At 45.1% G+C, this 24236-nt stretch overlaps 1 protein-coding gene across 1 annotated transcript in view; it reads left to right on the top strand.

Moving 5' to 3' along the window:
- Positions 1-411: 411 nt before the first annotated feature.
- The window catches only part of LOC311047320 (A-type voltage-gated potassium channel KCND2-like), a gene marked incomplete at both ends in the record, with an annotated part of 44276 nt that continues 20451 nt past the window's right edge, over positions 412-24236 (top strand). The window contains 2 exons of the mRNA XM_084059998.1: positions 412-587; positions 742-1674. Coding sequence (XP_083916124.1) covers positions 412-587; positions 742-1674 — 1109 coding nt within the window. The remainder of the gene's footprint in view (positions 588-741; positions 1675-24236) is intronic.

Raw genomic sequence — 24236 nt, 5'->3', positions numbered from 1 at the left:
GGTTATTATCGAAATGTCACGTTATCGATTGTCTAATTTAATTTCTCATTTTTTGTCGCAAAGTATGGCTATGGTATGACAGAACACTTACAGTAGGCTACAGTGACTGTAGGCTATTGTAGCTACTGGTTTGAGCTTAAATGCAACAATGCCTTGCGCAGGATCTGGTTTATTAAACGCGTTTTACCAAACATGTAGACTTAATTTGCCACAATCTGAGCTAAACCACTGTCTAATGAGAATATCCCACTCCTTCCCCGCTGCCACAGATGCCTATAACAGTCAGTATTCGTTTGCTGTTCTTTTTTCTCGCCTTTCTTTTTTTTTTTGCAGATGCCTTCCATCTCTGGGCCGTAGCACTGTGATAACCAGAATCAGGGATCGATCTTATAGCTATACTATAGGGTCAGCATGGCAGGTGTAGCGGCATGGCTTCCCTTTGCCCGCGCCGCGGCCATAGGGTGGATGCCCGTGGCCAGCGCGCCCATGCCCATCCCTCCCAAAGAGAAGAGGAAAGCCCAGGACGGACTCATCATCCTGAACGTGAGCGGAAACAGGTTTCAGACGTGGCGAAACACCCTGGAGAGGTACTGATTGATTGATTGATTGATTGATTGATTGATTGATTGATTGATTGATTGATTGATCGAATAGCCTACTTTATTTAGCAGTTTGCCAAAAAAAAACACAAAAAAGTACAGTTCTATAACCTACAAATTCTTGGTTCTTTACACATTCTAGGTACCCGGACACGTTGCTGGGCAGCACGGAGAGGGACTTCTTCTTCCACGAAGAAACCAACGAATACTTCTTCGATCGCGACCCCGACATCTTCAGACACATTCTCAATTTCTACCGCACCGGGAAGCTCCACTACCCGCGCCAAGAGTGCATCGCAGCCTACGACGAGGAGCTCGCGTTTTTCGGAATAATCCCCGAGATCATCGGAGACTGCTGCTATGAGGAATACAAGGATCGGCGGCGCGAGAACGTGGAGAGGCTCCAGGACGACGAGGAGATGAACGCCGACAAGGACGCGCCGCCCGTCGACATGTCCCACCGGGAGTACCTGTGGCGCGCGTTCGAGAACCCCCACACCAGCACCATGGCCTTGGTCTTCTACTATGTCACGGGGTTTTTCATCGCCGTATCGGTGATGGCCAACGTGGTGGAGACGGTGCCGTGCGGGCTGCTGGCCAACCGCTCCAAGGAGCTCTCCTGCGGGGAGCGCTACGCGCTCGCCTTCTTCTGCCTGGACACCGCGTGCGTGATGATCTTCACCTTCGAGTACCTCATGCGCCTCTTCGCCGCGCCCAGCCGCTACAGGTTCGTCAAGAGCGTGATGTCGGTCATCGACGTGGTGGCCATCATGCCTTACTACATCGGCCTGGTCATGTCGGACAACGACCAGGTGAGCGGCGCCTTCGTCACGCTGCGGGTCTTCAGGGTCTTTCGGATCTTTAAGTTCTCGCGGCACTCCGCGGGGCTGAGGATCTTGGGGTACACGCTGAAGAGCTGCGCCTCGGAGCTCGGGTTCCTGCTGTTCTCGCTGACCATGGCCATCATCATCTTCGCCACCGTCATGTTCTACGCCGAGAAGGGCTCCACGGCCAGCAAGTTCACCAGCATCCCCGCGGCGTTCTGGTACACCATCGTCACCATGACGACGCTCGGGTAAGGTTTGGTTGGTTGGTTGTTGTTTGTATGGGCCAGTGGTTCTCAACCTGTGGGTCGGGATCCTCCAGGAGGGCCAGGTGACAGTGAAGTGACCATTTAAGGAGTGTTTTTAATTCCTCAACAAAAGAAAAAAGACCATTACTGCATCAAAAGTAATCAACAAACTACTATAAAAACTGGTCAAACATTGGCCAGATTGTCACATTTTATAAGAGGCAGAGATTGTGAAAATAGCCGATCTACAAGCTTACTATGCCTGGCATTGCAAGGCGATGTGAGCTTGTAGATCTGCTATTTTTTTTAACAATATTTATCTATGTAACCAAGTCAAACTAAATGTAATGACTCAAATCCTACAATTCTAAGTTCTTATCAGGGTAGGGGTCCCCAGTTCAAATATGATTATTTTGGGGAGGGTCCCCAGTTCAAATATGATTAATTGGGAGGGGGGGGGGGTCCCCAGTTCAAATATGATTATTTTGGGGGGGGGGTCACGGCCTGAAAAGGTTGAGGACCACTGGTATAGGCTGTATTGTTGTATTGTTGCAGTTGCACCAACATGAATGAGCAAATCGTTTACACCAGGTGTGTCTGCACAGGTTCTCAAAGTGGGGCCCGGGGATTGATTGATTGATTGATTGATTGATTGATTGATTGATTGATTGATTGATGGAATACTTTATTAACAGTTTGCAAAAAAGAACAACAAATGCAAATTGCAACAAATGGTGCTAAAAAGGATACCACAAAAGCTAACACAAAAAGCCCTGAGGCCTTGTTTCTATTGTGGTCCTGTGTATTCAATTCATCGAGACATTTAAAGACAAACAATAACATACAATAAAATATCGGGGTTCCTTGAGGGGGTTCCAAATGGACCCTTACAGGCCTGTAACTCTGAGACCCATAAGGATCCATTTGGTTCCATTTGTACACTCTCTGAGAATCATGGGGGTCCTTGAAATAAAATAATAATAATAATGAAAGGTTTGAGAGCCAATGTCCTAATGTAAATGTACCACATGGGTGTTCATTTGGAACCTGACTGCTCCAATGAACACAAAGATCTGTCCCGTTTCCCTTGGGCCAAACGAGGGCCCTTTATTCCAATTTACATCACAGAGCTTTTGAGAGCAACAAAATCTGCTGGGAGAGTTCCAACCTCACTGCGTTTAAAGGCCATTTTAAAACATATAGTGTTTTCTACATAGTGTGTGCTGATAAAATTAATGGGGGGTAGCCTATCAAACCACATGTGTCCACCACACACCACTCTAACCCCCCGTGTCTCCCCACTGTCGCTGCCTGTCGTCTTTTCAGCAGGGTGTAAATATTTGAATGCTAATTTCATGCTCATATAGGCTGCAAAGTGCCGATGCAGCATAAAATAATTAATCACGTTTTAAAGACAATTATTTTAAATTAATTTGTATTGACGAGCGCACTCAAGCGTCCTCTGTGGCCCCGCATGAGTTATTTGGTCACTATAGTTTTCTCTGCATTCCTGGTGCTGTCGGTTCGGTGACACTCTCCAAGGTGCTGAAAATTCCCAAGGTGCTGAAAATAGCCGATCTAGAAGCTCACAATGCGACCCAATGCGACCCATTGTGAGCTTCGATGGCTATTCTCAAATGGCCGAAATGTATGGCTGAAGTGGGTAATGTATGTATGTTTTGTAATGATAATCAAAACTTCTGGGTGTGAGCTGCTCATTGCAGCAAGAAACCAATTTCTTTTTGCCATTGGCCACCAGTGGTGGAAAAGGTAATATATATTTTTTTACTTAAGTAAAAGTATCAATACTGCAATGTAGAAATACTCTGTTACAAAAATTAATAATACTTAGTACAGTACTTTACAGAAGAACAGCACCCTTGAGTGATGGCTGGTTATTTGCCAAAGTGGCAGACAAACTTAATTCATTAATTAATGAAACTTACCACCCACAGTCAACATTTCCCTCACCCTATTAAGTTTATATTCCACGTTGTCTTGCACCTCTAAATAACACCACTCAACGGCCCCAGTTTTGAATTGCTGGAGTCATAAGTCAATGACATCGAGGGAAGATAAATGAATCAGAAAAATACTCTGGTTGCTTGCTTTGATCACCGCTGCACTGCACTTGAATTGAGCCTACTCATTTCAGCCTGTACGCCTTCATGGTTCACACATGTGAAGGAAATGTAGCCATTGAAATATTGTTGTCTTTTTTATATCAAAGTCAGAGGTAAGACATCAGAAAATATTGTCGCTGGCTTTGATGTGTGTGTGTGTGTCTGTGTGTGTGTTTGCGTGGTGTGTGCGTGCGTGCGTGCGTGCGTGCGTGCGTGCGTGCGTGTGTGTGTGTGTGTGTGTGTGTGTGTGTTGTTTTCTTCCTTCCCATAACTATATTCATTGTAGCTCCTCTGTTAGCAGCTGGCTAGCCATCAGGTCTGCAAAAGAGCCACCATCTGCCCCCCTTTAATGGCTTATCATGACTAAATCAGTTCACAAAACTTGTGTATAATCAGTAAATTATCATTAGTTCAGTGGCATGATTTGCTGTTGATTAGCTCATTAGCACTCACTATGCATTGCATTTTGATGGTTGCTTTTTCTATTACAGTGGTGTTCTTAATCTGTTGGTATAGTCCAATATGGTTGGTGAACTTTGCTGAGTTGGCCTAATTGGAAGATTGGACGGAGCTGCTTGTTGATACATTCTGTTGATTAATTTGCCTTTGCACTTTATACACTCTCCAACTTTGCCTCAGGATATTCTAATCAACCATCTTATTAACAAAAAGCGCTCCACAGAGCGCAGGTCTATATTTTTCCAGTCGCTAGTTTAAAGTCCCCTTTCAATCATCATGATATGCGTTTTGGTAAACTATGGTCCCATTTATTTTAAAATTGACGATAAAGTAGGTTATGCTCTAGGAGGGGCGGGATGATTTGATTCACAAGCTACACAACCAATAGCATTCATTCCCCGCCCCCGCTTTTGATTGACAAGCTATAGGTTGGGCCAATAATGGTCTGGTGTCATTCTTCAGGATATGACGCGATATTGAAAGATGGCGACTTTGAAATTGCTGAACAATCGGCTTCATTTACGGGACACAGGACACAAGGACACTTTCTAGGGAAGTAGGGTTTCTATGACATATGCTTCAACTTCCCTCTAAACATGTGATTCCATTTTGGATTGGATGTTGTGTTCATGATATATGGCAGTTTTGTTTTATTTAAGAAAACTAGACCATACCCGGTCGGCGCAGCGCATCCGTGGGGGGATGCGCACATGATCTGGCAACCCGGGAGGCAGTTCGTCCCATAGCTGGGCAGCCCCGTAACCATGGCAACAGTGTTTGACACAAAAACGCTAATAAGAAGCTGAGATTTGATGAAATTGAAAAACGGGCTGCACAGTTGCGTTCAGATGGTAATGGTCAATGGCTGTGTGCAAAATCAGAGCAATTGGTCCAGCCAGTGAGGAGAACCGGGTATCTTCACTCACGTACTCACCACCACTACAGAGGTTACTAGAATTATAGTAGGATAGTAGGATACCCCACCCACACATTTTTGACCACTAAAGGTCGTAACAGACGGTGGACGCGGGTGTTACCCCTCGGATCAGCGGGGATCGCGCCGCAATGATTGTTGTTTTGTCCTCCTTGCACGGTGCAGGGGGAGCGTGAGAATTTCACGGGACCGCTCCCCCTCGCCTCACTGCCCCTCAACTTCTCCGCGCGTCCCAAATAATCGCCCGCCTCTCTTTGAAAATGAATTACATAGGCGCGTCAGCCGCTTCCCGTCTGAATAGACCTTTAGTGTGTTGCTCAGGAACACCTTGACACATTGCCAGGGCCAGGAATCAAAGCCGGGACCTTCTGCTTCGCATTTAGCTATGGCCACCTGCACCTAAATTGGTGGCGGGTAAACAAAATCACATTTCTGCAACAGTGACATTTGTAGCATTTGTGGAGCTCCATATCAGTGTAAGTGAAATCGCATTTGGCTCTGCGTTGTTTAAAAGCCCTCCAATGTGTCATAACAATTTTGGAAGACAATCAAACGAGGTGTGTCAGAAAAGTAACAGGACTGTGGCAGCCACGCTCATGACTCAATGCTAATTGAGTAACTGCTTATCTCGCCACTATTCTGCTATAATATTGTTCACTTCTCTCACTCTCTGCTTCTGTTCCAGGCTGTTGTGTAATTACACTGCTGTTACTTGTTAATTACACCCTCCGTTACGCAACTGGAGGTGGCACAAACATGGAGCAAAGAATCAATTTGAAATTCCTGGTTAAGTTGGGCTAGGGCTAGCTAGGGTTACCTTAACCCTAACCCTTCCAGTACGACCCGGAAACCTAGAGACAGAGCCTGCAGTGAGCGTGGTGTGTGTGGGCGCGTTGTCGTGGTGGAGCAGCCAACTTGTCTCCCCACAGAGCCCACCTGCTGTGCCGAACCCGGTCATGGAGGCGATTGGTATTAGTGCTGGTTGACTGTCACAAACTCATGATGGACCACTCTTTTCTGGTCGAAGAATGCGATCAGCGTGACCTTGATCTTTGAGTTGGACATGCTTGCCTTCTTGGGTCTAGGTGAAGTTGTGGTCTTCCACTGCAGGCTCTGTCTCTTGGTTTCCGGGTCGTACTGGAAGCGTTAGGATTATGGTTAGGGTTAACCCTAACCCAAACCCTAAGCCTATAACCTAACTTAACCAGGAATTTGAAATTGATTCTTTGCTCCACCTTTGTGCCACCTCCAGTTGCGTGACGGAGGGTAACAGCAGTGTAATTAGACAACAGCCTGGAACAGAAGCACAGAGTGAGAGAAGTGAACAATATTATAGCCGAATAGTGGTGAGATGTTGCGCAACACAGTGACATAAGCGGTTACTCAATTAGCATTGAGTCATCAGCGTGCACTGCCAAAGTCCTGTTATTTTTCTGACGCACCTCGTATAGCGAATCGGAATGGAATATGACAGATCTGAATGATACATGATCATTACATGACTGCAGAGACAATGCATATCGATTTGTGTGAATTTGGACAAAATCTGTAGAAGTAGTAGAAAAAGTGTTGTGCAAAATGGCTGAAAATCTAGCTAGGCAAAAATTGGCATGGCCTATATGGTGAGTTGTGTAATGATCCAAATAATTCAGGGGGAAAACTTTGATTGTATCACTTACCGTTCAAGAGTTATAGGCCAAAACATAACAAATCTTAATTGGTATAGCGCCACCCTGAGGCCGATTTTATACATTTGGGGTTGAGTGTATTCCTTGGCCTACTGGGAGTTTGCATGCAAAGTTTCCCGCCGATCAGTCCAGCGGTGTCCGAGATCAGCCGAACGCAGTCACACACAAACAGGACAGGGGCAAAAACGTTGTCTTTGCCTCCCGGGCAAAGACGATCGGCCTGGCGAAGACAATAATCATTATTGTGATGGTTCCAATGGAGGCCGGTATTGCCATTGTCAGCCTCACTTTCAGACTTGCTGCAGTCGCCTGAAAGTGAGAAAATAGCCAGCACACAATAAATGTCCCTTTCACATAGTTTATTTAGGCCTACCTCTCCAGGGACAGAACAACGGACGCGTTTCAACCTAACAGGTCATCCTCAGCGTTGTCAATAGTAGTAGCCTGCCATGGAGATAGCAGCAGATTTGCTGTCTTCTTAATGGCACGCAAAGCTCCTCTCACTCTCACTCAATACTTGTTGAACTATCAGTCACCCTTGAAATGACCCGCGAGAGCATAATGAACAGCGATGCACACAGTCCAGCTATTGGGAGCTGGACTGCAACACAAATATTATGTTTGGTTGCTGTGATTCAAAGCCCAAGAACCATGTTTTTAGATGGTATGTTATTTAGCTTTTTGGAGGAAAATAAGATAGCACACTATGCATCATTGCCCCCCCCCCCCCCCACCCATTGTGCAAGATGGATTTTAAAATAATGTTCTGCCACGAGGGGACAAAAGCTAAATGTCCTTGGCAATCACTCCACCCGAAAACACACAACACGACAGGTTTGCTACCTGGGCGCTGTAGGTTTACAGTGGTGCAGGCTGTTGAATAGTGGACTGCTGGCAGAGTCACCATCCCTCTTCATAATCCATCAACGTCTCGGAGGCATCTTCAGCAGTGTGTTTTAAACACCATATATCGCATCGTGCCTGAATCATAGTTGTTATTGTCCCCTGGACCCCAGCTGTAAACACAGAGCTGACGAAAGATTCTCTCCTCTCGTAACCTTCCAGGGCTTATATCTGATAGCAGGAAGTGATGACCCTTGATGGTCATTTCCAAGGCACAGCGTGCAGACAAAGGGATCTGAGGGTGGTACAGTAAATGCTTATTTAAAGCCTGATATAAGCGCATGCTGCTTTTGAAACACGGGCAAATAGGCTGTTTAGAGAAATATCTAAATGGGGGGCTGCTGGCTGGCTCATCCATTTGAGGCTTTGAAAACAAGCCAATGTCCTTATGATAGCTGCTGATGCTTTATGCCAGTGTAGCATCATGATGCCTTTCCACTACATATCTTTTCAATTTCCCTCAGCACGCTCACACCCTGTGGAAGTAAAGACAGTGGCATCGCTTCTCTCCCCCGCTGATGGCCCATTGATCGTGCTTAAGCAGACGTGCAGACACTGTGGGAGCAGGAGCCGCTGTTCAGAGGCACTTGGCAGGCAGCCTGAATGAGAGAGAGAAGGGTGCCTGGAGACCATGGGAGAATCAATAGCGCTGTGCAGCTGTGTGTCACGGCTCTGTGTCTCCTGCTCTCTGGCTGGGCCACCAAACACAGGAGAGGGGCCCCACTCATTCTACTTATTTATTGAGCCCTAATCTCTGTTGGCTTCTCCGGGTGACCAATAAAAGCTCAAGAAATCACCTCTGTCAAAACATCCTTGCCAAATACTCATCGGCATCAAGAAAAGCACAGAAAAATGTAATCCCCGTCTGTGCTACTGTTCTGTGTGATATCTTTGAAGACAGCAGCGTGGTTCATGGGTAGTTTTTTTGTCGCTCGATTTAATGTGCTCCATTGCTTGTATTTCGAGGTAGCAATGGATCGTGATATAAAGACCGCATTGGACTTTGTTGCGGCTCGCATCAGAGCTTGCCGTGTTTACTCGCCTCCTCTTGCTTCCTCCAGAGTGTAGATGATCCACACCGTCAGGGTGAATTAGCAGCAGAGGGAGTTTTGGGGCGCTTCAGATCTCTTTAAGTGATTTAAGGTGTAATGGAGTGCACTGTTCAGAGCAGCTGTGAAAACGCTGCAAGTCAAGCGAAACCCACTGGGGAAGAGGAGCAGGGAGGACAAGGGGTATTGAGGCATGGAGACACACAAACACACACATCCTTTGGGGGGTATTTTTTTTGTCACTGTGCATTTGCACATACGTGAAATGTTGTCCTCCCCATTTACCCATCCCCAACTATTAGGGAGCAGTGGTCGCAATTAATACAGCGCCCGGGAGAGCAGTTAAGGGTTAAGTGTCTTGTTTAGGAATACTTAACGACACATAGTCTGGGTGGACCCCGGGTCTATTTTATTTAGAGTAGCCAATTTACTTAATATGCTAATTCCCACATTCCCCACACATTTCTGTGTACTGCTGCTTCTACTGGCTCACCTGCTAGTGAGGAGCCTCAACGGGAATGATATAGACGGTGCCTTCGTTCCTACTCCTCACTGTTCAACACCCCCTGCTGACCAGTGGTGGAAGAAGTACTCAGATATTTTACTTAAGTAAAAGTAGCAATACCACAATATAAAAATACTCTGTTTACAACTAAAAGGCTTGTGTACAAAATGTTACTTGAGTAGCTCGTGGGAGTCGCTGATACAGCGACAAATATTGCCCTCCCCAACCTGGCTTCCTCCTGCCCGTGAGCATGGACAATTATGCCCGTATGGGCGCCCGGCCAAGCCGGATGCACTGTGGGACGATTCAAACCCCTTGTCAACTGTGATGGTGGACAGGACACCCCTACTGAAACACATGTTTTATTTTGTTAAAATCGTTTGTGTTATTCTGTTGTGTATGCCAGACAGCTCAATCCAGGCACATATCCTATTGATACACATATATTTATTTTTTTATGATACACACATAATGATGAAAAGCACCCTTCAGGCGTTTTCCTACCTGGAAGCCAAACCCAATCCGCCATGCCCCACTAACCACCCCATAGCGGATAAGAGTTGCACACACATCCAAACATTTTGACGGGTGCTGGATCAAACTAGATAAACTGTGAACAAAAGGAGAAGGTCTGCACACCGTCTTGATGCTCCCAACATAATTTAATAAATAGAGCGGTCAATAAATAACAACGTTTTGGCCTATGTGGCCTTCGTCAGGTATACTGAGCTGAGTGAGAAGACAGGTATATAAAGACAATAGTGGGCAGAGTTCACAAATCACTGAATGAATGATTCAGTGACCCCCCCCCCATCCCCACATACCCCCTAACCCCCATTATACCCCCCAAAGCCCCATACCCCGCCAGCACAACCACCAATGCCCCCAACCCATATCCCCCCACCCCCAATCCAATCCCCAGTTCTGTGTTTATGTCACCACCACATGATAGTGACAAACTACATTTCAAATATTGAAATACTGAGCAAAAGTGTACATTTATTACTAATACTGAAGTTAAGGTTACAGAAACTGAATATGAAATGAAAGATGGGAAGCATAAATCTTCAGGGAGACCAAGGCCAAAACAACACAGAAAAATGCCACCCTACTTTAAAAGGAAATTAACTAATCTACAACGCCAACCCAAGCAAAAGTGACAATCTACTCTCCCTAATGAAAACAAACCGTCAAAAGGGGGGAATAAGAAATGGCAGCACACTCCTACCCTGAGCTTCGCTTGTCTTCACTTCAGTCCAAAATATGCTTCTTAACAAAAACACTCTAACATGGCACACAGCCTAAAAGGGTCAGCACCATAGACTAAAAAATATGGACGAAGGGATCCCCATTGGTTTCTTCAGGCCCGTTTTGAAACCACTTTTTTTGCTAAATCAATCCACCATCTTGGAACTTCCGGTACCGAAAAGCAACAGGAAAACAAATGCTATTGGCTGGAAGGGCGGAGAGGGCTCGATAGAACCAGTAGAAGTTTATAACTGGTAATCTGTTATAATCTATTTCAAATAGGGATGTTAACAGTTAATCTATAATCGATTAATTGCCGTTAAGAATTTACTCGATTAAATTTGTTTAAAAACATTTTTTTTGGGATGGTGTGTGTGATCAAATCAAATGTGAGCTTACCATAATCATAGTAATCCTCAATCATATTCCATCATATTCAAGGGCTTTTGGAGAGAAATGAGACAGACTCCATAGAGCCCTGCGGAGGGGAGGTGTGTGTGTCCATGCAGCTGATGCTCATTGACGCTCGTTAATGTTATATACATCAAGGCAATTATGTTTCTGCACTCATTTTCGGTTTCGGACAAGAATTTTCCTTTTGGTCATAAAAAAAGCCGCTTATCAATTAATCGCTTAAAGGGTCTACACCATGAATTTTAACTTTTTCTTCATTTTTGTGTGTTTTTGGTCTCCCCCACCTCTCTTCTGTTCCAACAAATACCCGACTTCGAGCATGCAGGCTTTCATAGGCTATCTGTGGTTTTTATGTAAATTGGTCTGAAAACAGTCCGTCAGATTTGTTCCCCCACCCTACGTCACGTCTGGGAACAATTCCTCCCGTTTTTCAGTTCTAACCAAAAAAAAATAATCCCAAAAAAAAAAAAAAAATAATAATTTTTTTTTAATTTTTTCTTATTTATTTTTTTTACTTTTTCCACACAGAACCAGGACATGACATGCATACAAACTGGCTCAATAGCGCCCCGTGCCAAACAGGACAATGTGGTATTGCAGGTGAAAGTGCTTTATAAGCCAGAGAGAAGTTAGTTGGAATGAGTATATCTGAGGCTTGATTTAGGCTCAAACCTTTTGAAAAACGTTTGAGGGACATAAACAATATGATATCAAATATTATTATTATTTTTTAAATTCATGGTGTAGCTCCTTTAATCGATCAATAAGGTTATCAACTATCAATTCATGAATTAATCGATAATTTGCATCCCTAATTTTGAAATTGAACATCACAGTGACAGTAACAATGACAGTAAATAAGACTATGAGTTCCATACGAATAGCATTCCATTCACGAATGTGCGCACACGCTGGCAGGTTTATTTTTTTTACAACATACCTTTCACGCCAAAGCTCACAACAACATCCCTCCTTCGATTAGTGACCCAGAATGCTGTTAATGTGAGTGATGATTCTCATTACTGATCTGTCGTGACATTTACCACCGGCCGTGGATTGTCCTTTTCTGTCACGAACGCTGTTCTACATAGTAGTCACCAGGCAAATGCAGTTATTTATCACTGTGTTGTTTGTCGGTTCCGCCCACTAAATACGACTCGAAAGACCTGGCAAGTTGAGGACCATAAACCTTTCACTGAGATTTATTAGACAGAGAAGTCAAGGTTAACAGACATGCAGGGTCAATGTAGTGGTCCATTAAACAACCGACGTAATGTAACCATTATCAGGCTTATCACTACACTACACTACGACCCAATGGCAATCAAAGCCTTCCATGCAAAAAGCTTTAACTTCATGGCTGGAGATGTGAAGTGAAGCAAAGCCGTTTGAAGTCCAAAACCGAGACTTCAACGCATGTCTGATGTAATTGAAATGTACAGAAAAGAACCGGAGGGCCTTTTTAGCCTACTGTATCTGCTCCCGAGAGATAACAAATGTGTTCTTGATGATCTTCTATTCATTGTCTTGGATAATATAAGTTACTCAGTCCTTGGCAGGCTAGGCAGAGAACTCCCACTTTTTCACTTTTTTGTTTTGTTTTCAGAGTCGCACTGAGATTGCGCACTGAGATGGGCATCTTTTTTTACGTTTAGTGGAATACATTACAGCCTTTGGCATTGTGTATCATTGTACAACATTATGGAAATCAGTGTCTTTATGGGTGGTGGGAGTATTATGATGTTATGCTGTCGAGCAGAGGTTCCCATTAGCCTGGAGGATAACTGTGGCCTTACCCTGTATTGGAGGGTGGAGTGAAGAGTTCATTCTGTTGAGAGAGTGGCATTATGATCCTGATGTCAGGTGGCTTAATGGGAAGAGTGCCACAGAGACCTGTTCTGTGCTAACTCCTTTCTGTCCATGTAATGGAGCAGAGGAAGAGAGGGAGGCATAGAGAAAGAGAGAGCGGGGGTTTGCTGTGTTTTGAGTTTCTTTCTTTTTTTGGTGACAATATAATGTCAAAATGAAAATGTATCTGTGGTCACCGGACCATGGCCCTAAAAAGAGATTGTGGCCAGCTGTGAGGCGTGTGTGTGTGTGTGTGTGTGTGTGTGTGTGTGTGAGCAAACTGTGAAAGCAGCCATGCCCTGATGTGGACGGTCAGATTGATAAATAATCTATATGGAAAGGACAAAAGGGGCTAGCGCTGTCCGCCCATTTGATTTGATTTCTTCGGCAGCCCGTCTTCAAGGCAATACCAGTACCGTGCCATCCACCGCAGCCCAGGATGAGTGTGTGTGAGAGTGGGTGGGATTTTGCGGTGGGGTATGAATTCACTTCAAATGTGCTGCATTAAACAGACAGAGAAATAGACTGGCATGTCCTCTGCTTGGACTCAGCTAGCATAAAGTGAGGACATAAAAATATGGCATCAGTGTTTTTTCCCTCTGCTCAGCATTTTCCTCCCTTTTTCTCTTTTGTATTCTGAGCAACCTCAAAGATTAATGGAATTCTCCGGAACAAGATTAAAGTTAGTTTGAATGAAGGGAAGTGAGGGAGATACAGCAGGCCCATGAGAAGAAAACACATTCCCCTGTTGTTAGAAAGCATTTTCTCTGCCTTACTCCACTTCCAGCTAGTCTATTAGCCCAGAAAAACCCTGACCCAGCTAGGGCGAATCACAGATTGCAGGAAAAAATATAGCCCATTATTTGACTATATGGCCTGTCTTGACGCTCAACATGTTGTACAAGATATCAGACCCATCCTGTCACTGGATCAAATAGTGTGTGCAAATCAGGCCCAACGGCAATCTCATCTTGAGCGTGTGCTGTGTGGCTTATTTACATGCTCAGCATTTACATACAGATGGAAATGGCCTGTCTGGTCGTGGCCACTGCTATGCATACACACATTATGCCTTCTCATCACTTTGTTGGAAATTCATCCAACAAAATACTAAAGTGGAATCTCTCTGGCTCTGTCCTCTGTTTTATGGAGCACCATGGTGCCCAACAATGATCATGTACAGAAAGGATTGACATTCACATCTCACAGCTTACAACGTGTTGCATCCACAACGCGTAAAGCTTGTAGATCGCCTGTTTTTGTCATGTGACACCGTCATACGACAGTATAAATCAGGCTTTACAGTACTGTACCCAGTGGTGGAAATAGTGCTCAAATGTTTTACTTAAGTAAAAGTATCAATACTGCAATGTAGAAATACGTATAAGTAAAAGTCTGTGTAATTAAAATGTACTTGAGTAAAAGTACAAAAGTATTGGCATCAAAATATACTTAAAGTACAAAAAGTAGTCATTATGCAGAATATTCCCGCTTCACAAGTTATCATATCTCTAAAATGTATACAAATCTTTTGAAAATAGCAGATCTACAAGCTCACAACACGTCGCATCGCCACGTGTTGTGGGCTTGTAGATCGGCTGTTTTCAAATAGCCAAAGTTTAAATACGTCTGAATTGGTTAATGTAGGTTTTGTAATAATAATCAAAATCTACAAACTAGTAACTAAAGGAAATTGGAAATACTCAAGTAAAGTACAAATACCTCAAAATTGTACTTAATTGTAAACAAGTACAGTACTTGAGCACATGTACTTAGTTACTTTCCACCACTGACTGTACCTATGTCTTGGCTCTGTTTATTTGTCTTCAATCAGCCGACGCGCAACTGTTTCTTTTCATAGAGAGCCGAGTCAATAACATGTTTAATGTCTGCCATGGCTGCGGGAACATTACTCCACTTGTGATGGCACTGGCATGTACTGTAATGAGAGCTGGTTGTGAGAGTCACAGCTGCTCCTTTATTTTTAGTTTGCTATTGTCACCGTGGTAAGTATGGATGGCAGACCTCATTATGTTCAATTTTGCAGGCTCAAATCAATGTTCACCAGCCCCTACTACAGTACACTGCCTTGAAATGCTTTAATGCAGCAATGATACAGGAACAAACAAGTTAGGAGCCAGGTGTTGTTACTGTACATTACTTCCATCTATTGTTTCAAGAGATGAGGATGGCGAGCTGTTGTGTTTTTCTTTGTGCCCAAAATGCCCATATTCTTTGAATGTGCATGACAAATACGTCTTCCAATAATACCGTACAGATTGTTAGAAAGACAACCCAATGTCAAGACACTGTAGATAACAAGAATCATCACTCTTCTGTTTTAATGCGTTTAGAGGGGAAAGCATTTTTCATTTCACTAGTAAGAGACCACACCTCTACTTAAGTTTAATTATTTTATTGAAACTTAATTAGATGAAAGTGAAACGGATGAGGAACCCAAGGTGGGGGCATAGTCTCAGGAGCTGACGGCCATGGTTGCTCTATTCGGGGAGGTGCCGGTCGGTCGTCTCTGCTAGAAATAGAGAAATAAAGATAGGACGAAAAGCAAGAATCTTGGCGGCAGAGAAGGTTGGAGCGGGGGAGGATGTGAAGCAGAACACCAATTGCTTGACAGATCACAGGTGTATTTATATTCTGTGGATTGCAACAAGGATTGGCTGTGGTGAGAGGAGGCAGGTGTAGTAGATGCTGGTGATTGTGGGAGTGGCTAATGAGTGAAGGCAGGTGTGGTAGATATTAGATAAGGAGGTGATTGCAAATGGGAAGTGGCCGTGATAAGTAGAGGGTGGTCTCCATAGACATATAAAAGGTAGACGCCTCCTCCCACTCTGAGGCGCCTGTTTCTCGGGCGCGCTTCCACTTCCACGGGGCAAGGTTGGAAGCTTCCTTGTGCGTCACAGAAGGGGACGTTCGGTAGGCCAATCAGAGGCAGATGGGGCCGGGACGACGTCAACGCGCTGTGATTGGCCAGTAGTCGCTTTGAGTGGCAGCGTGCCCCCTCTAATATGGCGGCCGCGAGGTCGCTCCAACGAACTGCAGCGGCCAATGAGGAATCTAGGTTTCTATATCTCTGGTGGTCTCCACTTCTGAACTTGCGTTGACCACTTAAGACAGAAAGGCAATTGGAGATTCGCTGTAGTATTTGCCGTGAGTCAGCCAATGTCAGTGTCAGAGGCTTCCTCAGGAATGGAGAGCAGTATCAGTGATCATAAGGGAACAAACACCACAAGTAGCCCAAACATAAACTAATTGGTTTTCCATTCCCCAACTAGAAAAGAGTTCAAATGAGTCAGGAAAAAAAGCTCCATTAACGATAGTGAAGTCAGGTTGTACGAACTGTTTTGTAGGATACTTACGGTATATCTTTTGACTTATGAGAAACTAAAGTGTAAAGCCCAACTAAATGCATTGCATTCAGCAGGGACTTTAAGCTGAATATGGGCACACAGAGGAGAGGAGAGATACGATAAGAATCTTTATAGGAAATTGTCGCATTACTGCAAGGAGGAATGGGATGTAAAAATCAATTACAATAAGGTAACGCAGAACATTGGAAACAGGAGATAAGTACACAATGCTCAACCAAATATCACAATGGAAAACAAGTGAAATTTGTACAGCTTCAGTTCAACCCAATTACACCATATAGAACCGTACAATTAAACCTAGTACTGTAAATTCACAAATGTACACACATGCACATCGGAGACAGACAGCAGAGCGTGTCGACGTTCATTGCAACACGGGTGTTTGTGTCGACATCGAAAGCGAAACCTAACTGCAACATGCAAACCATGCAAACCGAAAGTGAAGCGAGACCTAACTTGTTGGAGACCCAGACAGACAAACAGCTTGGAGACACAAACAGCCACGCATGCTCGCGACTCTCTATTGTTGTTACGGTCTCCACACAGTACTACAATAAACCAATGGCTCGAAGCGGAGACCCCAACATAAATTGGACACCAAACAAATAGCAAAGATTTAAATCATTTTATTTAACTCCCACAATGGAAATAACAAACAATATGAGGAATACTTTACCAAATGAATGAATGAACCAAAAGGAGGCCTGGAGATGCCGGCAAAACTAAATAGAATGGAGGGGGGACAAGGCCACCCCTAGTGACGCCGAAGCTGCTCCCCCCTCCCTACCTAACAAAATAGCAATACTAAACTAAAAACTAAACGAAAACAGGGAACTGCCGGCCATCTCCAGGCCAAACTAAAGTTAACAAACTAACTTAAAGAAAAGGCTTTGTAGCCAGAAGAAAGGAGGGCGTGGGAACTGGTGTGTTGCTGGGTCTGAGTCTGTAGAACGACTGAAGCTGGCTGGTTTTATTGTGCCTTGATTGGGGCGGCAGCAATTACAGATCAGCTGCAGGTGTGCCAGCCTGAGAGGAGAGACAGTGGTGTTTAGTGAATGGTTGAGTCAGTGATTGAATGAATGATACAGTACATGTCATGGCCACACGCAACAATTGTATATTAGGATATACCACAATATGGACAGAATGCATAGAGAGTTTCTGTTTTTAGGCATACTGTAGGCCTATGTCCAAATATTAAGAGGAGCACTGCAGTATAGTACCATGGCACATTCACAATTTTTGGTTCCCCCCGCATGTAAACACAAAATTTCAACATTATTTGTGTAACATTTCACATTTTTGGACATACACGTGGGAACGTACTAGCCTGCTGGACCAAGGTGCCCCCCCACCCCTCCCCGCCCACACACACACACGCACACGCACGCACGCACGCACACACACACACACACACACACACACACACACACACACACACACACACACACACACACACACACACACACACTCCTCACCTGATCCATTCCATTTCTAATCTTATGAAACCAACAATGGCTTGCAACAAATGGCGAAATTGAAATGCCCGTGGCGTGTGTGCGGTGTAGCTTTGGACCCATAGCAATTCACACTAGCCAGTGTTAACCCAATTTCACACCGTGTGATTATTAGCTTCTTTGTGTACAATAAGTGATATCAGTTATCCCCCCCCCCCACAAACAAACACACGCACGCACGCACGCACGCACGCACACGCACACGCACACGCACACGCACACGCACACGCACACGCACACACACACACACACACACACACACCTCCATCACCCCTTCATTTGGCTGGCAGGGAGGTCCTGCAGCGATGAGTGATGTCAGCCTGTCACCCCAACGCGTGGAAGCTGCTTCCTGCCTGCCCCAGCCCCTATAAATAGCTCCACGTATCACCAAATGTAGGGCATTTGGTCAAACCTCTGCAAACCAGGCCATGAGCTTTGGGGGCTGCAGTCTCTTTCTCTGTCTCACCTGACCACTAGTTATTAACGCTACAACCTACAATTCATACAACCTATTAACAATATAAAGTAAATGCCACAGAGAGGAGGCTGGGGAGGTGGAGGAAATTTGTAAACCACAGCTGTACAACTACTGAACAGCTAAACACATAGAATGAACAGTGAACAAAGAGGCTGGTTAAATGAACCGCCTGAGATGCACTATGGGTATGAGGGCGTGTGTGAGTTAGTTTGTTGCGAATGAGAACGACATACTGATTGTGGGAGTACGTATGAATTAGCTTGTTAACGAATGAATGGGGTGGGGGGGGTCCGGGGAGTGTGAACGTAGCATAAACCTCCTGCCTTCCGTGTCTACACGAACAATCGCTACACTGTATTATTAGGTGACAAGCAACATTATTTGCTCACTGTTACGTGTCTCAAATTATGTGTATTAGAAACAACTACAAATCATTGTTTTATTGCACAGTGGAGGGATACAGGATGGGGCATCAGTAATCTGACATCATCCTTGTCTGAAACATTAATTCACTGAAGCATCATTCATTCATTTACTATAGCAACATCGCCCATTGAGGACGCTAGCAGGTGGGCGACCACTGTGTGTGTGTGTGTGTGTGTGTGTGTGTGTGTGTGTGTGTGTGTGTGTGTGTGTGCGTGTGCGTGTGCGTGTGCATGTGTGTTGATGGTGGTCGTGGAGGGGTGAAGTAATTCACTAGGTCTTGAGGTCATCCTTTTATCTATCTATAACCACTTAAGCCCTATACTCGGATTCCCAAGGGCTCTGTTTTCACTCTACAATAAATATCTTCATAAAAATTAGCCAATCTACAAGTTATGAGCTTGTAGATCAATTATTTTCTCCAAATGTTGTTCCCCCCAGTCAGAATAGGGATGCAAAGGGTTCACAGAATCTGTCTGGTTGGTCCTGCAAATATCTTGAGAACTGTTCATTTCGATCGACTTCACACTTGGCAGGTGTATTGCTGAGGACCCAAGGGAGTGCAGTGTTGAGTGTAAAGTCAATGGGGTGAGCTATTCTCCAGAACGCCGCAACCAGCAATACCTGGAGCCAAGCAATCGGCACCTTTCGCAGAGGGCACGCGCTCCAAACGGCCACGCCCTGAACGGGCACTGCGCTAGTGAGATATGATCCCAGGATAGGATCATTAAAATGTAAGGACTGTTCTTTCCCTTCAGTAGAATATTTCACGACTCATGACGTCTTCTCAAGAGTTCTGTCTGTCTAGCTACCATCTGCCTGTCTGCCTGTCTGTCTGCCTGTCTGTCTGTCTGTCTGTCTGTCTGTCTGTCTGTCTGTCTGTCTGTCTGTCTGTCTGTCTAGTCTACTCTATCTCTCTATCTATCTATCTATCTATCTATCTATCTATCTATCTGTAGTTCTGCCTTTCAATTATCGACAAAGAAAATAAAACCTTATGGGCATGGGCAATACTGGCCAGGGGGAATGTAAGGATCATGTAAAACATCAAAATGTAATCTTATGTCAATGCATTTTATTACATGAATTGTGATCGATTAAATGTGAACAACGTAAAGCGCTTAATTAGAACAGGATAGGTGTAGGTTGATACGTTTGTGGGTGTTATTCAAGAAACGTTTTGCCTGCCTCTTGGAAAATGTCCAGGTGGTTTCTCTGTCCAAGCATCCCACACAGAGGTTTCTCAGCCGCCTGATGACAGCATTCCGTGCAGGGATTCTCAGGTTATATTCCAAGGTATTATGGGTAACACATAAACAGTTGATTATTCTTTCTTTTATTTTTTCCCTCCCTCAACCAATTGTACATAATCCCTGTAGAGGAGCTTAAAATGTTAGGTATTATTATGGAAAGCATGACCTTATCTTTACATAACGGCCTACAGAAAACACAGTGCACCGTGTTGTGACTAAGCCAGGCATTTGAGGCTCGCCCTGGGCAAAGATGAGCAGACGAGTTAAATGGAGAAGACAGCCATGCAGACAGACGAGTAGATAGTGTTAATAAAAGTGGACTATGCCATCAATTGATAATTCAGCTGAGCTCAGTGTCGTCTACGTTACAGGGAAAAACCTCACACTCTTGCAAACACACACACACATGCAAACACACACACACACACACACACACACACACACACACACACACACACACACACACACACACACACACACACACACACACACACACACACACACACACACACACACACACAGACACACACAGACACACACACACACACACACACACACACACACACACACACACACACACACACACACCAAATTTACATTCAGCAAACAGCGATGCCTCAGCCAGCACATTGAGCGTTGGATTGATGTTGGATTCTCTGACTCCAGCCGTCTTTTGGAGGTCACGGGAGTTTGTATGTTAACATCCCTGGATGGCCGGGATTCAGCAGCAGGCTCTTTAATGTGACATTTAATTACATCCAAGGGTGCACGTCACAGCATGTAACCAAGAGGACAAGCAATCCAAAGAAGAAAGAATCAATTTTGCATGTAGTTTGCTGCTTTCCATTTGGGTGATTTCTGTGTCCTTTATGGTGTGCTTTCACATGTTGCCGTCATTCCGACCACCCGCTGTCTTGTCTGTGGAGTGGTATCCATCAAAGTTAATGGACCACTATCATCAACACGGCGCTGTCGCGCATGCCACTTTCTCCTGAATATTGAATACCCTGCAAATGGTATGTGGAAAACAACATGTGTGGGGAATGTGATTTCCCTGAATCGTTGACAATTTCAAAGCAACTTCTAAAGAGTCTGTCAGTTTCTGGAAAAGACTCATCATGTCTGCCCTATACTGTAACATGGGCCCCTGGGACTGAAACAGGCACAAAACCCCAGGCTGATTTTGTATTCAGTTGAATTCAGATGAAAAACATGACAGGCAAGCAACACATCTACAGCGAATGTTATATTTAGGTGTGCCCAGAGCCTCGGGTGTGCCATGTGCAAAATTATTATTATTATTACAGTATTTACAGACCTAAATCTAACAAACTAATTTTGATTAGCTGCAGCTGTGTTGCTTACATCACTGTGTGCTAAAATGTCAGTATTATGTTAGCCTGCCATGTTCTTTTTTTTTTTTTTACCCAGCTGTAGTTTTCAAGCTGAACCAGAAAACCAACTTCAAAATCAGCCGAGGGTTTAATCCCCCTTTGAGACCCTTCAAAATGGAGCAATTTGTTGTGCAAGTTAAATTTCCAGAAATGCTAATTCAGAATCACAAAGCTCAACAATACTGTGACACCTTGCATTTGCAAAATAACATGCATTTTAAAGGAATGCCAAATACCAGTGACAGTCCTGTCCTGTCCTTAAGGATCGGAGTCAGGCAAATCTATCCAGTAATTTTTACTGTATATATCATGACTTGTTCTCTCCAAGCTGTCCCAGGCCCGCTGGACTTTGATTATACATCACATGCACACACACACACACGCATGTGTGCGCGTACACACACACACACACACACGCGTGTGCGCGTACACACACACACACACACGCACACACGTGCACGCATGCACGCACGCACGAACGCACGCACGCACGCACGCACACACACACACACACACACACACACACACACACACACACACACACACACACACACACACACACACACACACACACACACACACACACACACACACACACACACACACCTTTACTGTACAGTTACAATGCCTAGTCTGGCAGAGCTCCAGGGACACTGTCCCCTATGCATAGCTGTATTTGATAGGATGTTTTAGCCTTAGAATCCCCAAAGGCAGTCCTGAAGACCTCAACAGATGGAGGAGTCCAATTAGAAAACGGGCAAATGAACGGCAGAGGAAAATTCCATCTATATCTTTCTCCCCCAGGACAAAAAGCTCTTTCAATACAGTCTCAGTGCACAGGTACAAAATAAAAACACCTCCTCCACCACCACCACCACCAGCAGCATACTCAATTCAAAGGGAAGAGATGAGAAAAGAGAACAAAAGATAAAGATGCGAGAAAAGGTATTAGATTCGATTCCCAGACACCAAAAGAATCAAAGCAGAAAGCGGTGCATCGGGATAAAGCCGTCTACCACTTCACGTCTATGTATAAATATCTCCCTTCTGCTGCTTCATTCGTCAAGGGCACCAGTCCTGCAAAAGCAACAGCCTTGCCATCAGCCAAGACAAAAAAAAAGGGAAAGAAATGAAGGAGGAGAAACAAAAAAAGCGCTTAAAAATAGCAAACCCCCTGGGGTGGTTGTGGTGGTGGTGGGGGGGGGGGGTTGTACTATAGTGTGATTAAACCGAGTAACCTTCATTGTTCAGTCGTGATTGCGTTACGAGCGGCACATGTGAATGCTGCTGTCGTCCGTACGAGACCTGAGCCGTGCTTTGAATCTCCGCCGGTTGTCTCGGGTTTGGGGAGTTAACATCATTATTCACCAGGGGGTGGCGGGGCGGGGGGGAATCTGTCCTCCACAATGACAAAGATGCTGGAGTTATAAATAATGGGAGGTGGTACAGTATCATATAGTAAGCATTCTCCTCTCTTCACAATGCCAGGGTCACTCAGTGCATCTTCTCTTCGGCCTTCAGCCCAAACGCCTCCCCCCCCCCCTCGTTGCTGAGCGTTGGAGCAGATGCCATGGGGGAAAACAAGCTCTTGACTGATAGGACTGTGTGTCTGCATGATGACACCAAAATGTTCATCGGCAAATTACCTTTCAGCTGTTGTTTTTCCTTGCCCTTGGCCGCCGGGGGTTAATATTGTTTATTATTTTTGTGTCATTTTTTATTTTCCACCGAGGTCCCGTAGAGAAAGTTAATGATGTCCCTGTGCATGCACTCTTGAGTTGTGCTGTTGCAGAAGCGAGAGAGAGGGATGAGGGATGCTGGATGGATGGCGGTTGTGGGGCTCTTGGCATGCTGTGCTGTACAGCGCTCGGCTCTGCTCCTCTCCTCTGCCCCGGGGGCCAGGCGACAGCTGTTTGAAGAGCAGCGGGCTCTGCTGGCCCCATCAGGCCCACTTCCCAGCGCTTCTTCCCCGGATGCTCCCCCCCCCCCCCCCCCCCCCCCCACGCTTTTCACTGGTTCTTTCCTGGTGCGACTCGCTGTTATCGGGGCCCCGCTGCTGTTGCCTGCCTGGCTGCCATCCATATACTAGAAAGAGAGAGAGAGAGAGAGAGAGAGAGAGAGAGAGAGAGAGCAACCCGACCTCATACAACATGGTGAAATAGCACGGATTGACATTCCGTACATAGACGACTAGAAAACACGAAAAGCTGTGCATAGGAGCCGCGAATCCCCTCCATTGACTTTCTTACCATGTCGGAGGCATCAAGCGAACTGGAGCCACGAGAGGGACCGCCGAGCGAGTTGCCGTCCCGAACGTTGCGACGTTCACTGGAGCCTATACTCAGCGCCATCCGAGTTATGTACTGATATAGGCACAGAATCCTAACTCATGTTGTGGGGACTGCTCTGCTTCCGGGTTGCAACCGATGTTATTTCACTGTGGGATTCGCGCCTCCTATGCACAGCTTTTCGGGTTTTCTAGTCGTCTATTTACGGAATTGTCAATCCCTGCTATTTCACTGTGTTCTGTGAGATCAGATTGGAGAGAGAGAGAGACAGACAGACTGTCTGTCTGTCTGTCTGTCTGTCTGCACGCACACATGCACACACACACACACACACACACACACACACACACACACACACACACACACACACACACACACACACACACACACACACACACACACACAGAGAGACTTATAGACAATTCATAATCCATAACTACATAATAATAACCTACATCCCATCATAATCTCACTCACTCACTCATCCCATGGCCTAGGCTAGGGGCCGGAGGTGTGTCATGGTGGAAGCTTGGGCAGTCAGCGATCTCCAGCGCTCTCTGTCTTCTGCTGTGCGTAGCAGGGTTTGGAAGCTGCAGCCAGTCCATTCATTGATGTTGTCCATCTAGGATTTTCTCTGCCTGTCTCTTCTTCG

This window comes from Gymnoscopelus microlampas, assembly GCF_963454915.1.
Source record: "Gymnoscopelus microlampas genome assembly, chromosome: 6".
NCBI lineage: Eukaryota > Metazoa > Chordata > Actinopteri > Myctophiformes > Myctophidae > Gymnoscopelus > Gymnoscopelus microlampas.
The sequence above is the reverse complement of the archived record's forward strand: the minus strand, read 5'-3'. Positions and strand labels throughout refer to the sequence as shown.